Genomic DNA, 14,332 nt, shown 5'->3' on the forward strand with positions numbered 1-14,332 from the left:
TAAACCCTTCCAGGATAAACAGACAACAGCAAGTAAACAGGTTATAAAACAAGACATACGTAAAACAAGCCAAATGGAGACACAGATGTCAAAAGAACAATAGTCCCAGAACATTTCCTATTTAATCTATCCCATACTTACCAGGTTGAAAGTAGAGACAACACTAAGAAAAGAACTCAAAAAGACTCGCAGTAGACACGTCTTGGGGTATTCTACAAAGATTTAAATAAATACTTCAGAAGATTTATATTCCTCAATGAGTCATTTGCATGTAACGTTCTTGGTCTCCTCAAAACATGCTCTTAATCTGTTTTGTACTGTGGCTTAGTTAGTTCAGCTTCCTCTTCAGAGACACTATATATATAATTTGAAGGGACACCCCTTCAAATTAGTGCATTCGGCTATTTTAGCCACACCTGTTGCTGATAGGTGTATAAAAATCGAGCACACAGCCATGCAATCTCCATAGACAAACATTGGCAGTAGAAAGGCCTTACTGAAAAGCTCAGTGACTTTCAACGTGCCACCGTCATAAGACGCCAACAAGTCAATTGGTAAAGTTTCTGCCCTGGTCAACAACTGTAAGTGCAGTTATTTAAAGTGGAAACGTGTAGGAGCATCAACGGCTCAGCTGCGAAGTGGTAGGCCACACAAGCTCACAGAATGGGACTGCAGAGAGCTGAAACACGTAGCCAGTAAAAATCATCTGTCCTCGGGTTTCAACACACACTACCGAGTTCCAAACTGCCTCTGGAAGCAACGTTGGCATAAGAACTGTTCGTTGGGAGCTTCATGAAATGGGTTTCTATGGCCGAGCAGCCGCACAAAAGCCTAAGATCACCATGCGCAACGCCAAGCATCGGCTGGATTGGTGTAAAGTCCACTGTCATCGGACTCTGGAGCAGTGGAAACACGTTCTCTGGAGTGATGAATCACGCTTCACCATCTGGTAGTGCAACGGATGAATCTGGGTTTGGCAGATGCCAGGAGAACGCTACCTCCCCGAATGCATAGTGCCAACTATAAAGTTTGGTAGAGGAGGAATAATGGTCTGGGGCCATTTTTCATGGTTCGAGCTAAGCCCCTTAGTTTCAGTGAAGGGAAATCTCTACAGGATACAATAACATTCTGTGCTTCCAACTTTGCAGCAACAGTTTGGGGAAAGTCCTTTCCTGTTTCAGCATGACAATACCCCTGTGGACAAAGCGAGGTCCATACAGAAATGGTTTGTCGAGATCGGTGTGGAAGAACTTGACTGGCCTGAACAAAGCCCTGACCGCAACCCCATCGAACGCCTTTGGGATTAATTGGAGTGCTGACTGCAAGCCAGGCCTGATCACCCAACATTAGTGCCGACCTCACTAATGCTCGTGGCTGAACGGAAGCAAGTCACCCACTAGATGTTGGAACATTGCTGCGAAAGCCTTCCCCGAAGAGTGGAAGCTGTTATAGCAGCGGGGGGGGACCAACTCCATATTAAAGCCTATGATTTTGGAATGAGATGTTCAACAAGGTGTCCACATACTTTTGGTCATGTAATGTCACATCGCAATGAAATGACAATAGCTAAATCTTTCTGAACACTTCAAGGAAAACAATCAGAAACCAAATACATCTCAGGCATCTCTTATTCCAGAAATAAATTGCTATATCTCCTTTCACAAATAAACAAGTCATAATACCAGCCAAAAGAGGAGCTACACGTGTCATACAGATCAGGAGAAACAACTAAATAATTACACTTAAATAAGACATTGTAAAGGCCTCAGAGAGTTAACATTGATAATCACACAGTTAAATCCTCCAATTCACATTGACCATACATAATATACATAGCAGAAGAGAAACAAGACATGAAACAGAATAGTTTAACCCCATTTCCTTCCCAGAGACACTTACAGTACGTACATTATCATTGTGGTTTTGGACCATCATTCAGAATTTCATTGTTTATGAACATGTAATCAAACTATGTCAAGTTACAGTAGGGAAATTGTTTTAATTTTACTGAAAGTAAAAAATATATATTTTTTAAAGTTACATTTAGATTTTGTCTACCAATAACAATCTCTTCCATCTACATACATAACAATTTCAGGACCTTTTTGCATTTCTTTCAGATGCACTACTACTTTACCACTCTATTGAGGCACATGCCTGGGCTAGACGCAGAGCTTCAGGTTTTGCATCTATTTCCCTAGTCATGTAAGAAATGAGTGCGGAAAAGCCATTTAAACAGGAGCACATTCTCATATGTAGACCTTCTACTCCATTCGGTGGCTTCTATCTCTCTGGGTCAGCAGGGATTGAACAGAAACATAACATTCAAACTAAAGACAACCCAATACAATCGGTATTGTATTCTTTTTCAGTCATACAAATCATTTTTTGGTACGTGTCAGGTCTTTTTTAAATATTTGTTTTTATACTAAATGTACAATATTAAGAAAATTGGATAAGTCACACCATCATGGACTAGACACAGTTATGTGGTCAGCTTAGTTCTGGTGCATCATGACAGTCACCAGTTTTATTATCTTGACCTCTTATTCCCTCCCTAAGAGAGGGGACATAGGAAGCTGAGAGATAGCGTGACATAATTCAGTCAAACCTAATGTCTAAGGAATTGCCCTCATATCAAGTCTGATGAGTGGGTTTAATGAACGAGTGAATGACCATGCATGGTCCAAGCGGTTGTGGTAGCGGCTGAGCGGTCATCGGGGTCTCTTGCGCGTGACGAAGATAAGGACCCTGCGGATGGCGATGAGGCGGTCCTTGAGGAAGGGCATGGCCAGGATGGTGAGCTGGGCACGGTTGTCCAGAGGCAGCACAGCCAACAGCCACCAAGCCCACGCTGGACCACTGGGATTACTCTGGAGGGAGGGATAAATACAGCCCATTCAATTCCTATATGACGTACAAGTGTGATTCTCACCAGGAGAGACGTGTGAGTGTGCACTTGTGCGAAGGTTAGGTTAGTGTCATACCTGTGGGTCAGGGTCCTTCCCGGGTAAGTGTCCAAAGTGGCTAATTATCTGGCTCTTCATGTTATCTTTGAGGGAGGTGAACCAGCCACTGGCCTGGTCGTACACAGAGACATAAAGCTTCTGCAGCTCTGCTAGTTCTTGGCCCTCCACCTGACCACAAAATATATAATACAGTTAGCACAAACACAATGGAACAAACACGGTTGGGATGGAAGACTGAGGATCACATACACACTCCAATCATACACATATCAAACACATACACACTCCAATCATACACATATCAAACACATACACACAAAACTTACAAAAGTGAGGATATGAATATCTATCTAGATCTATCCAAATACCTCTAATGCACTCTTCGTATCCACATACATGCAAAACCTTCCTCACACACAGCATTAGCCAGTACACACCAACACACACACCTTCTTATCCTCCAGGTACTCGATCTTGGCCGTGTTGTATCCGTCTCTCTGGCCGTGGCTCAGCACTTTGAAGCGGGACACTCCAATGGTGTCAACCACGGACCTCCCATCGGGGAAGAACTTGACATCCCGGACCTCCAGCATGCAGCCATAGTCAGCAAAACCCTTGAGCTCGTCAGCAATGCACATGCCAAACCGTTTGGTTCCGGTCTCCATGGAGCGGCGGATCATGAGGCGGTAGCATGGTTCGAAGACGTGCAGTGGACAGGGGATGGTGGGGAAGGCCATGGTGCACACAAAGATTGGCACTTCCTGGTTCAAGCTAGGGTGTAAGGAGAGATATGAGATTGGTCAGCGATTAGCTGAAAAAGCAGGACTGTTGAAGTGCAGTTAACTCACTGACGATGCTATTACGTGATTCATTTACCATAAAATCAATGGCTATGTAAAGTGATCAAATCTGTGTTTGTGTGCTAATGCGTGTTTGAGTGCGAAACTCACTTTGACAGTTCCTTCATCTCCTCCTCGTGGATCTTCTTCCTCTCCGCCAGCTCGTCTCCAAGGTAACGCTGCAGCACCTCCTCCATCAGCAGGGTCTTGTTGTACCCTCTAGTGGCCAGATACTGGTATTATATAGAACACAGAGGAATAGGACATTACATTCATATTCTATTGGATCCTCCATGTCTCTTGTAAATTCTCCTTTAATTATATATTGTCCCAATATCCTACTTCACTCCCTGTGTCGGAGGAAGCTTTGTGCTAACTTTGTTTTGGTCACGCTAAACCATCCCTCAGACACTCAACAAACACAGAACAGAGATTATATTGTATTACAGACAGCCCTAAACCATCATTTTTCATAATCACCAGGTCTGCCTTAAGCCATCTATCCACATATAGAGTACAGCTACTTCCTGTGTGTGTGTTTACCTCTGAGAGGTTCTCTTTGCAGAGAGGGCAATTGGGGTTGTGGTCCAGAGAGCGCTCCAGACACTTGAGGCAGAAGGTGTGTCCACAGGGGGTGGTGACGGGCTCATAGAACAGCCTGGAGGAAACACAATAACAGGCTTTATCAGTTGAAGTAATTGTCAGTATTGACTGAAAATCAAACACTGAGTGGCTAATCGTAAATGCAGAATTGTGTGGTGGTTGGTGGTCCTCTTACCTCATACAGAGGGAGCACTCCATATCTCTACTGTCGAGCAGGTCTGCAGCCACTGTCCTCCTCCCGGGGGAAGCAGCAGGAGGGTGAGAGGAGGAATAGGCTTCATCTGGTCTGGGCAGTTTGGAGGGGGTGTTGAAGGCTGGGCTGTCCCCACTATGTCTCCTCTTGAGGCCTCCTGGGGGGGCAGGCAGGGCAGCCAAGACACTGGCCAGGCTCTTGGCGTCTTCTAGCAGAGGCTTCTCAGCTTCACTGCTGGGGGACAGGGGGTGTTTGGAGGAGTAGGGGGGACCCTCGCGAGGAGAACTCTTACTCGCACTGAACGCTGGGTCCTGGAGAGGAGAAGAGTTACTAGGAGAAGTAGGTGTGTGGGGAGGTAAGTGTGTGTGTGTGTGTGTGTGTGTGTGTGTGTGTGTGTGTACCTGAGAGGAGCAGCCAGGCCTCTGTCGGGTGGTGAGGGGGTGTAAAGAGCTGAGCAGGGCGGGGGGCTTGAGGCGGCGAGTGGAGGGACCACCCTGTAGGGGATGTAGGGGAGTGGGCTGACCGTCCTTTTCAAACGCTGACGAGAACAGCTCACTAAGCAGCTACAGAAACACACACTGTCAGTCAATACGCTCATACAATGTCATAGCATTCATAAGTAGCTTATAACTAGTACCCAGAGTTTAAAAGGGAATATGGTGGAAATACAGGACAATGGCTCAAACTAGACAGACTGCCTTGTCATAGTGACAGTACTAGTGGTGGAAAAAGTTCCCAATTGTCATACTTGAGTAAAAGTAAAGATATCTTAATAGAAAATGACTCAAGTAAAAGTGAAAGTCACCCAGTAAAATACTACTTGAGTAAAAGTCTAAAAGTATTTGGTTTTAAATATGCTTAAGTATCAAAGTAAAATGTAATACACAAACTAAGCATGCGTGTTTAGTGAGTCCGCCAGATTAGAGCCAGTAGGGGATGTTAATAAGTGTGTGAATTGGACCATTTTCCTGTCCTGCTAAGCATTCAAAATGTAACGAGTACTTTCGGGTTTTAGGGAAAATGTAGTGATGTAAAAAGTTTCAAAATATATAAATAATAAAGTACAGATACCACAAAAAACGACTTAAGTAGTATTTTTACTTAAGAACTTTACACCACCGGACAGTACATATTGCAGTGAATATGTAACTGCAGTGGAGCTACTAAAACAGGCCACAGTGACAGCAGGGGATAGGCCTGGAATAGCTCCCCAGCTAAGACAGCTGGAATGAGGGCATTGCGTCATCACCTAGTGTGGAGCAGAGCAGGATTTAAAACCAAACTAATCTGGTCTGGTAAGCATGGAGACAGATTTACACTGTCATATCGTACATAGTAATACTGCATTTTTATATAATTGTGATGTGACATTAAGGGGCATTACGTTTGTGTTTAAGTCTGTAATTGAAGTAAATGGACAAAAGTTTTTTTTTTTTTACTTGTGTATTACCTTCTGAGCTTCCAGCTTCACCGTCATCCAATCAGGCTTGAGCGCTACACACATGAAGTACTCCTTTAAGGCCTCATCATTGTAGTTGGCTTTACTCAGGGCTGAGGCCTTGATGTGGTGGGCCTGGGAAAAAACAGACGAGAGGGTGTTTTGAGTAGGGAAACACCAAAGTGAGTAGGAAATACTCTGATGGCATTTCAACTACACCTCTAAAGTATATTCAAAACCCAGATAATCTAAATATTGTTACAGTGAGCGGCCTAAACGACCTAAGAGAGATAACCATTTAAAAACATGGGAAACATGGGAATCTAAGGTAATTCTTGTCATAACCCCTGGGTTATATTTCCAGGGGCTCTTCAACCTGGTCAACATAAGCTCTTCCCTACTGACACTAGTGCCTGGTTTTCAGGTGTATATGATCTATTTTGCATGTCTATCAGCTGCTGTCATTTGCATATTAACATACACAAGCTTGTAGCATCCAATCTCACTTACGAACACACTCAGCAGCATCCAATAATACTTTCACACATACATACAGTCCTGAGCATGTATAGTGTATTGGGTGCTGACTGGTTCAGACTGTGGTTGTGGAGATGTGATGGGTAGTTCATGACACGACTAGAGAAAGGTTAAGACAAGGCCCAGATATACAGAGATCATGTGGTGGTCTAGGTCTACACTCTGCTGGGTTCGGTAGATTGAGTTACATATCCATCTCTCTCACCTTTGGACAGAGAGGTTTGAGTCTGCACAAGCTCTCTGCGTCCTGGATGGCCTGGCTGTAGTTCCTACTGTCCACGTGCAGCTCAGCACGCTGTCCCAGTAGCCTACCTATAGATGGCGCTGTAGAACAGAGAGAACACGGGAAGAATGACAAAATGTCATTTACACCTTTCCACACAGGTACAATGTTGTCAGTGTATACAAGACCACAAAGAACAGTATCAGTTACTATGCAACAATATGTCAACTTATATAATGTGTCTTTTCTGCAGAAATGTAATGCGACGTTGGATGTTATTCACCCCACACAGTATGAGTAGGGAACACTGGACCAAACCAGAGCATTTCCCTTGAATCAAAATACTGCACCATAGTCGACCATGCAGTCTGAGCCAGGAATTAGGTCTACAATGACATGCAACAACCTTCTGGCTAGTGAGAAGGGGAGGGGAGAGACGAGTGTGTCAACATTCTGATGAATCCTGTGTGGCTCATTTGGTAGAGCATGGCGTTTGCACTCACTACTGTAAGTTGCTCTGGATAAGAACATCTGGTAAATTACTAAAATGTAAAAAGTTGAGGCCTCCCGAGTAGCGCGGCGGTCTAAGGCACTGCATTGCAGTGCTTGAGGCGTCACTACACACCTGGGTTCGATCCCAGGCTGTGTCACAACCAGCCGTGATCGGGAGTCCCATAGGGCGGCGCACAATTGGCCCAGCGTCATCCGGGTTAGGGGAGGGTTTGGCCGGCTGGGATGTCCTTGACCCATCGCGCTCTAGCAACTCCTTGTGGTGGACCGGGCGCCTGCAGGCTGACTTCAGTCGTCAGTTGAACGGTGTTTCCTCCGACACATTGGTGCGGCTGGCTTCCGTGTTAAGCAGGTGGGTGTTAAGAAGCGAGGTTTGGCGGATCATGTTTTGGAGGACGCATGACTCGACCTTAGCCTCTCCCAAGCTCATTGGGAAGTTTCAGTGATGAGACAAGATTGTAATTGGATATCACGAAATTGGGGAGAAAAAAGGCGGTATTTTAACATGTAAATGTTTATGAATCTTTGCCTCAGTGGATGATATGACGCCTCTGTGGGTAAAAGCAGTCTGCGTCACCCCCCCCCCTCCCCCTCCTGACTTAAATAAGCAGGTCAGTAGCTGACATTAAAGCAAAAAGAATGGGGTCAGTCAGAGCTTCTGTGCTATGCTGTTGGGCCGGCCTCTACTGAAAAACCAAAGGGCCTCTGACGCTGCCTCGCTCTCATTCCTGACTATGCCTCAATGCTCTCTCTGTAGTAAGGGTCAGCACAGGAGTTTTTTCTAGGGAGTTAGGCTAATTACGGGCCCAAGTTTATCCTGGTAAAACTCAGGTCACAAGGTTGGGGAAAACAACTCCTGGCCATCTATATGGAGTGAACTGTTCAGGGCTGACCTGGTGTTTCAACAGTAAATCAAATCAAATTTTATTGGTCACATACACATGGTTAGCAGATGTTAATGCGAGTGTAGCGAAATGCTTGTGCTTCTAGTTCCGACCATGCAGTAATATCTAACAAGTAGGCTTTAGGAGTGACCTGCATGCCTGCAGCTTGCCTAAAATGAGAAACACATGGAGCATTTTTGGGAGAAAAAAAAAACTAACTGGGGCCTGTCTGTGGTTTATACTGTTTTTTCATACAAAAGGGGAGTGAATTTGAAAAACATAAATGAATAATACCTTAACATAACTTAGGAATATTTAAATAGCAGTAGTAGACTACCCTTTGATTTAAAATGTAGTGTCTTTTAAAGAGATAAGGGTAATGCATTAATTGTCATGGTATAGCTTTCATAAGAGTCTAACTTACATCAGGGGTTGCAAAAGTGGACTTGTTTTTACTGGGTTAAATAATGGCCATATTGCAGGTGATGCCACTCGAGGAAATACAAGCAACTTATTCCACCATTTGAAACACAGGCCGTCATGCTGTATTACATATACAGCATGACGAATGAATGCCGAAAACTTAGGAAGAGGCCAACAAGCGCCATGACAACAGCAAACAAACCCCATGCAAGAATCCATTACGGAATTGTTTGCACACACAACTCCCTATGCAACACGATCTCACCGATGGAATGAAATAACAGATGCCATAACGTACCACATTGCATTTTGATTGTGTTTGGAGCAAATAATATGCTACAATTACCAAACGCCAATATACTAATGGATTTGTACATGGTTTGAAATACGGTTACATTTAAAATCAGAAATAAATGCAAAACTAAATGAATGTTTAAAAAACAGGTCTCTTTCTGTAGCAGCATTATATCATCTTAGAAATCATATGCTGGATCACCTGGTAACAAAATTACTTTCTAAAAAGGGCACTAATGGAGAGTAACTGTAGTCCTGCTAACACCAGCCTCTCATCGTCCTTGCAGCTGGCTGTGTAGACACATGGGTCACGTGTCTGCCAGCCGAGCGTAACATGCTGACAACACTGCCCGTGTTGCAAAATAAATGTACACATACATGTTATTCAATCATTTCATCCAAACTGCTAACGAGCGTCTGCGTAGCCAGGCGCTAAAATTGAAAGTGGTTCCATTTGAAGCTTGATGCCCTGAAAGTCCCACCTCCTTATTGTTTTTTTTGGAGCATATACCCACGTGGGTGATTGAAAGATGAACTGAGTTAAACAGTCCAGTCAAAGTTGGTTGCCAAACGCTATATAAAGTCCACAGAATAATAAGACTGAAGGATGAGAGATTACTAGAAACTAATTAGGTTTCCACTTTTACCTGAGGATTCATTGTTGGAGTAGAGAACACACGCTTTTGTGTGACTCAAAATGGGTGAAAATTCTCCAAAGATCCAGAAAAAAAGGACCTTGTGCATTTCAGGGAAAATAACAACCCAATGTTTATATCCCAAGACAAATTAGCTACCAACAGCAAGCTAGCTAGCTAAACGTTTCATGTTTTTCGACCTGTCCCCAACTTAATATAGTTGGTTGAGAGTTTTGCTCCCAGTGTGGATGGACAAAATCAACATGCTCGTGCCGGGTCTAGTCAGCATGTAACATGCTGATCACACTGCCTGCGCGAGACTTGCAAAATAAATTTACACATACATGTTATCATTTCATCAGCATGGTAGCTAAATGTCCATGAATGTTTCATGTGTTTCGACCTGTCGCCAAAAATAACACTGAACAAAAATATAAATGCAACATACAATTTCTAAGATTTTACTGAGTTAGATTTCCTACACTGTATGAACTCTATCAATTGAAATAAATTCATTAGGCCTAAATCTATGGATTTCACATGACTGGGAATAGAAATATTCATCTGTTGGTTACAGATACCTTAAAAAAAGGTACGGGCGTGGATCAGAAAACAAATCAGTATCTGGTGTGACCACCATTTGCCTCATGCAGCTTGACTCATTTTCTTCGCATAGAGTTGATCAGGCTGTTGATTGTGTCCTGTGGAATGTTGCCCCATTCCGCTTCAATGGCTGTGCGAAGTTGCTGGATATTGACGGGAACAGGAAAACCCTGTCGTACACGTCAATCCAGAGCATCCCAAACATGCTCAACGGGTGACATGTCTGGTGAGTATGCAGGCCATGGAAAAACTGGAATATTTTCAGCTTCCAGGAATTGTGTAGATCCTTGTGACATGGGGCCATGCATTACCATGCTAAACCATGAGGTGGCGGATGAATGGCACAACAATGGATCTCGTCACAGTATCTCTGTGCATTCAACTTTCCATCGACAAAATGCAATTGTGTTGCTTGTCCATAGCTTATGCCTGCCCATACCATAACCCCAGCTAACCGTCCTCCCACACGCCATCTGTCCGGTACAGTTGAAACAGGTGTTCATCTGTGAAGAGCACACTTCTCCAGCGTGCCAGTGGCCATCGAATGTGAGCATTTGCCAACTGAAGTTGGTTACGACCCTGGTGAGGATGACGAGCACACAGATGACCTTAAGCGAGATGGTTTCTGAAAGTTTGTGCAGAAATTCTTTGGTTGTGCAAACCCAGTTTCATCAGCTTTTCAGGTTTCTGATCTCAGACAATACTACAGGTGAAGAAGCCAGATGTGGAGGTCCTGGGCTGGATTGGTTAGACGTGGTCTGCGGTTGTGAGGCCAGTTGGACGTACTGCCAAATTCTCTAAAACGACATTGAGTCAGCTTATGGTATAGAAATTAACATTAAATTATCTGGGAACAGCTTTGGTGGACATTCTTGCAGTCAGCATGACAATTGCTCACTCCCTCAAAACTTAAGACATCTGTGGCATTGTGTTGTGTGACAAAAGTTCACATTTTAGAGTGGCTTTTTATTGTCCCCAGCACTTTACATGTTGCAATAACTTTTTTGTTCAGAATAGATGATGCATCATGGGTGAATAAAACTGTTTAAATAATTATTGAAGTTTTTACAGCAACTTGAAAAAGTGTTACGTAATGAGAAGCATGTACGCAGACACCATTTTTAGATAATAGATATTATAGTTTCATGTAAGCCTCAACTAGTATAACACTGATATGATTTACGGAAGAAACTGCAGCAACATTGTGTTTTATGCAAATCAATTCGTTTTTTCTAAAGTCAAATTGCGTAAAATAACCAGAGAATTTAATTCAGATGCATTTCTGTAATGAGAATTTACAAAATTCAGGCAAAAATGTAAAATGCATTTAAAATAAGACACTGTGTCAAACTAGGCATCTTAGTCTTCAGAATGAGTTAATTGTTGCAGATGCATCATGTTTTTCAAACTCAATTTTCTACTGCCATGGTTGAAACTGAGAATCACCCCAATGTTGATTTAAAGATAACCTATGTAGATGTAAAGGATGTGCCACTTATTTTGCCTGCCATGGCCTCTCTGCTCCAGAGACCATGGCGCCTTAGGCAGGTTGACATTTATTGTCATGAATCTTGCTCTGGAGGCAGAGCAATTTTCACTAGATGGGCCAGCTGCTAAATCAAAATTAGCTATATCATAGAAAGTCTAGAAAACCAGAATTTGCTTTTTGGCTTTAAATGTGCAAAATGCTAGCTAGTGACCACTCTGCAGAGCTGCCTCCAGGTCAAGATTCATGACAAATGCCGACATGCTTACATCCAATAATGTAATATGTCCCAATAAAAGGCCTACTTACTCTACATAACCAGTGAGGAAAAGACAACATGTAGTCCAGTCAATTTTAATTTAACAGCATAACCATTATTAAATAAATCCATGGGGTATGTGACTCAGGGTAGAAATGTGGGTTTGGTAATAAAGGGGGGTGGGGCTACTCGGTTTATGAAAGGATTTCTTCGAGAACTGAAATGGGTACAGTGTCACCCACTATCGGTGACACAATGTAACCTTTATTTAACTAGGCAAGTCACAATGCGGAGTAGTGAAAAGTAGGTCATCTAGACTCCCAGATATTTGGTTTTAAATAGGTAAAAGGGAAACATAAAATACACAATCTGTTCTAAAACATGAATTCGACAATTGCTTATTCAAACTTACTGTAAACGTTACATTATCTTACCCAGTTCTACGGCTTTGTTGTATTTGTCCAGGGCATCAGTGTAATCGTGCTTCTTTCGTGAGACCTCACCTTCTATCCAATGTCTCCTGGCTTTACTTTCAGAGTCGAAACATTTATCCAACAAACTACTGAGAATGACATTTACTCTAAACCCAACGGACATGATCTGTCCGTCTTTTTTGTTCAGTTTATGTTTGCATTGTATGCAGTCTTTAACAGTTTCATCTTCTAAACAATGTTTGCAAAACGTATGGCCGCACTCCAAGGTGGTTGGTTCTGACAGTAAACACCTACAAAGGCGACATGAAAACAAGTCCAAGGGTTCTTCCTCAAACGTCCCATCGGCCTCAACCCCATCGTTTCCATTCCCACTAATATGAGAACTCGTTGCCTTCGAATTAATGTTTAACGTTAGCTCCTTCTCGCGAAGAGTCCGTGCTATGTTTTCAACCAGAAGCTGCAACTCGCCTGGCCGAAGTTCGCCAATGTTGGCCGCGGTGCAGTACGAGTCAAGCGCCTCTGCTATCCGCCCGGTCTGAGCCAAAGCGTCAGCTTTGCGCAAACAGAGGCCCCGGTCTGGATGCTGGAGGTCCGCCAGCTGAGAACTATAGATCTCCGCAGCAAGGTCGTAGTCACCTGCCCGGTTTGCTTCCTCTGCCACCTCGAGCATTTCAGGGCATATACCCGCTGCTCCAGGGTTGTATACCGGGTGGACAAACTGCGCCGACTGGTGAGATTGGATTACCGTCTCCATGTTCATCTCGGGATATTACACATAGCAAACTGTGTTCAAAAACACTCCTCACAAAACGTCTTCAGACTAACATGTGCCATCATGAAAGACTCCTGTCGTTTTCCAAGAGAAGGTTAGGCCTCGTTCCGCGATAGCCGAATAGAATAGGCACCAACTAGTGACTCATAAAATGTCCAAATAGTTTGTATGTAGACTTCAGACTATAACGTCGCATGTGCCATAGTGAGCGATTCGTGTCGTTTTCCAAGTGAAGAGCTGGTTAGGCCTCATTCCACGACAGCCGAATAGAATACGCACCAAGCATTTGCTAAAATGTCAAATTAGTTTGTATGTAGACTGACCGTTTTTCAAAACCGATCTATTCGGACTCTGCGTTACAGCACTGTAATGCCTAATTACCTACCCAGCAATGCTGAATAAACCAGTACAGTAATTCACGAACTGAGGAAGTAGACGTCGAGTCACTCCTCTTGTTTGGCTGACAACGGCGTTACGCCTCCCCAAATAACAGCAAGTAACGCTAGGTATGTACTTCTAGTCAGCTAAACATTGTTGGCAACTCAAATCCTTCATCGGAGGTTGGCAGACTTTAAAAGTCATTAGATGGCATAATTACGGTTTCCTGGGAGTAACGTTCTGTAGAGCAAAGTTCCGAGTGCAATTTCACGTTACCTGTTTTTATGTAAGACCTGAAACAACCCAATTAATTTCCCTAGCAGGCTAACCTCTCGCGCTCACTGTGGCTGGAAAGCTTAGTTCGTTTCTCTGCCCGGGTCTTGACGTTCAAACTTTTCTTGTTCGGTTATAACAATTCCTGCCAAAATACTATTAAAATGAAAGTATCTGGTCCTCGCCGTACTCCATACTGTTGTTCAGTTAGCGACTTCAAATTCAGCTGTGATGATTCGCCAAACAAAGCGCAGGGAAGCACGTGATGGTAACTGTGAAACGTTATTGGTCCATTAAATGGCTCACTTGTATAACATATCAACATTGCGTAACCACTTAACGTCAGTGTAGATCGCTGCGCACTGTTCATGTAACAACCTGACATTTATCATCGTTACACTATGTTTTAGAGAAATATATCTGACTAGAGAGACTATCCAGGTATGGTAATAGACTACCTAGACCTAGTTGTTTCATCTTCATTAGAAATGCACTGGTTATATCACTGTTCTGAGGGGGAGGGGGTGCATTGTTTTATGTAATCCTTTATATAAGAAGTAGAGCTAGAATAACCCTTAT

General features: G+C 43.4%; 1 protein-coding gene across 1 annotated transcript; it reads right to left on the reverse strand.

Moving 5' to 3' along the window:
- Positions 1–1,610: 1,610 nt before the first annotated feature.
- Positions 1,611–13,984, reverse strand: LOC106586479 (LON peptidase N-terminal domain and RING finger protein 2). The gene is made up of 10 exons (XM_014173840.2): positions 12,331–13,984; positions 6,785–6,903; positions 6,055–6,177; positions 5,006–5,167; positions 4,587–4,915; positions 4,352–4,466; positions 3,920–4,041; positions 3,419–3,740; positions 2,988–3,137; positions 1,611–2,873 (listed from the first exon to the last, which is right to left on the reverse strand). Exons 1-10 carry the CDS (start codon positions 13,088–13,090, stop codon positions 2,715–2,717), a joined length of 2,361 nt encoding a protein of 786 aa, XP_014029315.2. The 5' UTR covers positions 13,091–13,984; the 3' UTR covers positions 1,611–2,714.
- Positions 13,985–14,332: the final 348 nt, after the last annotated feature.

This window comes from Salmo salar, chromosome ssa25 (genome assembly GCF_905237065.1).
Source record: "Salmo salar chromosome ssa25, Ssal_v3.1, whole genome shotgun sequence".
NCBI classification, from domain to species: domain Eukaryota; kingdom Metazoa; phylum Chordata; class Actinopteri; order Salmoniformes; family Salmonidae; genus Salmo; species Salmo salar.

Coding starts and splice junctions, on each gene's coding strand:
- LOC106586479 (XM_014173840.2), bottom strand. CDS start 13,090: ATGAACATGGAGACGGTAATCCAATCTCACCAGTCGGCGCAGTTTGTC. Junction 6,904..12,330: donor CAACAAAGCCGTAGAACTGG/GTAAGATAATGT, acceptor TCTGTTCTACAG/CGCCATCTATAGGTAGGCTA. Junction 5,168..6,054: donor TGAAGCTGGAAGCTCAGAAG/GTAATACACAAG, acceptor GTGTTTCTGTAG/CTGCTTAGTGAGCTGTTCTC.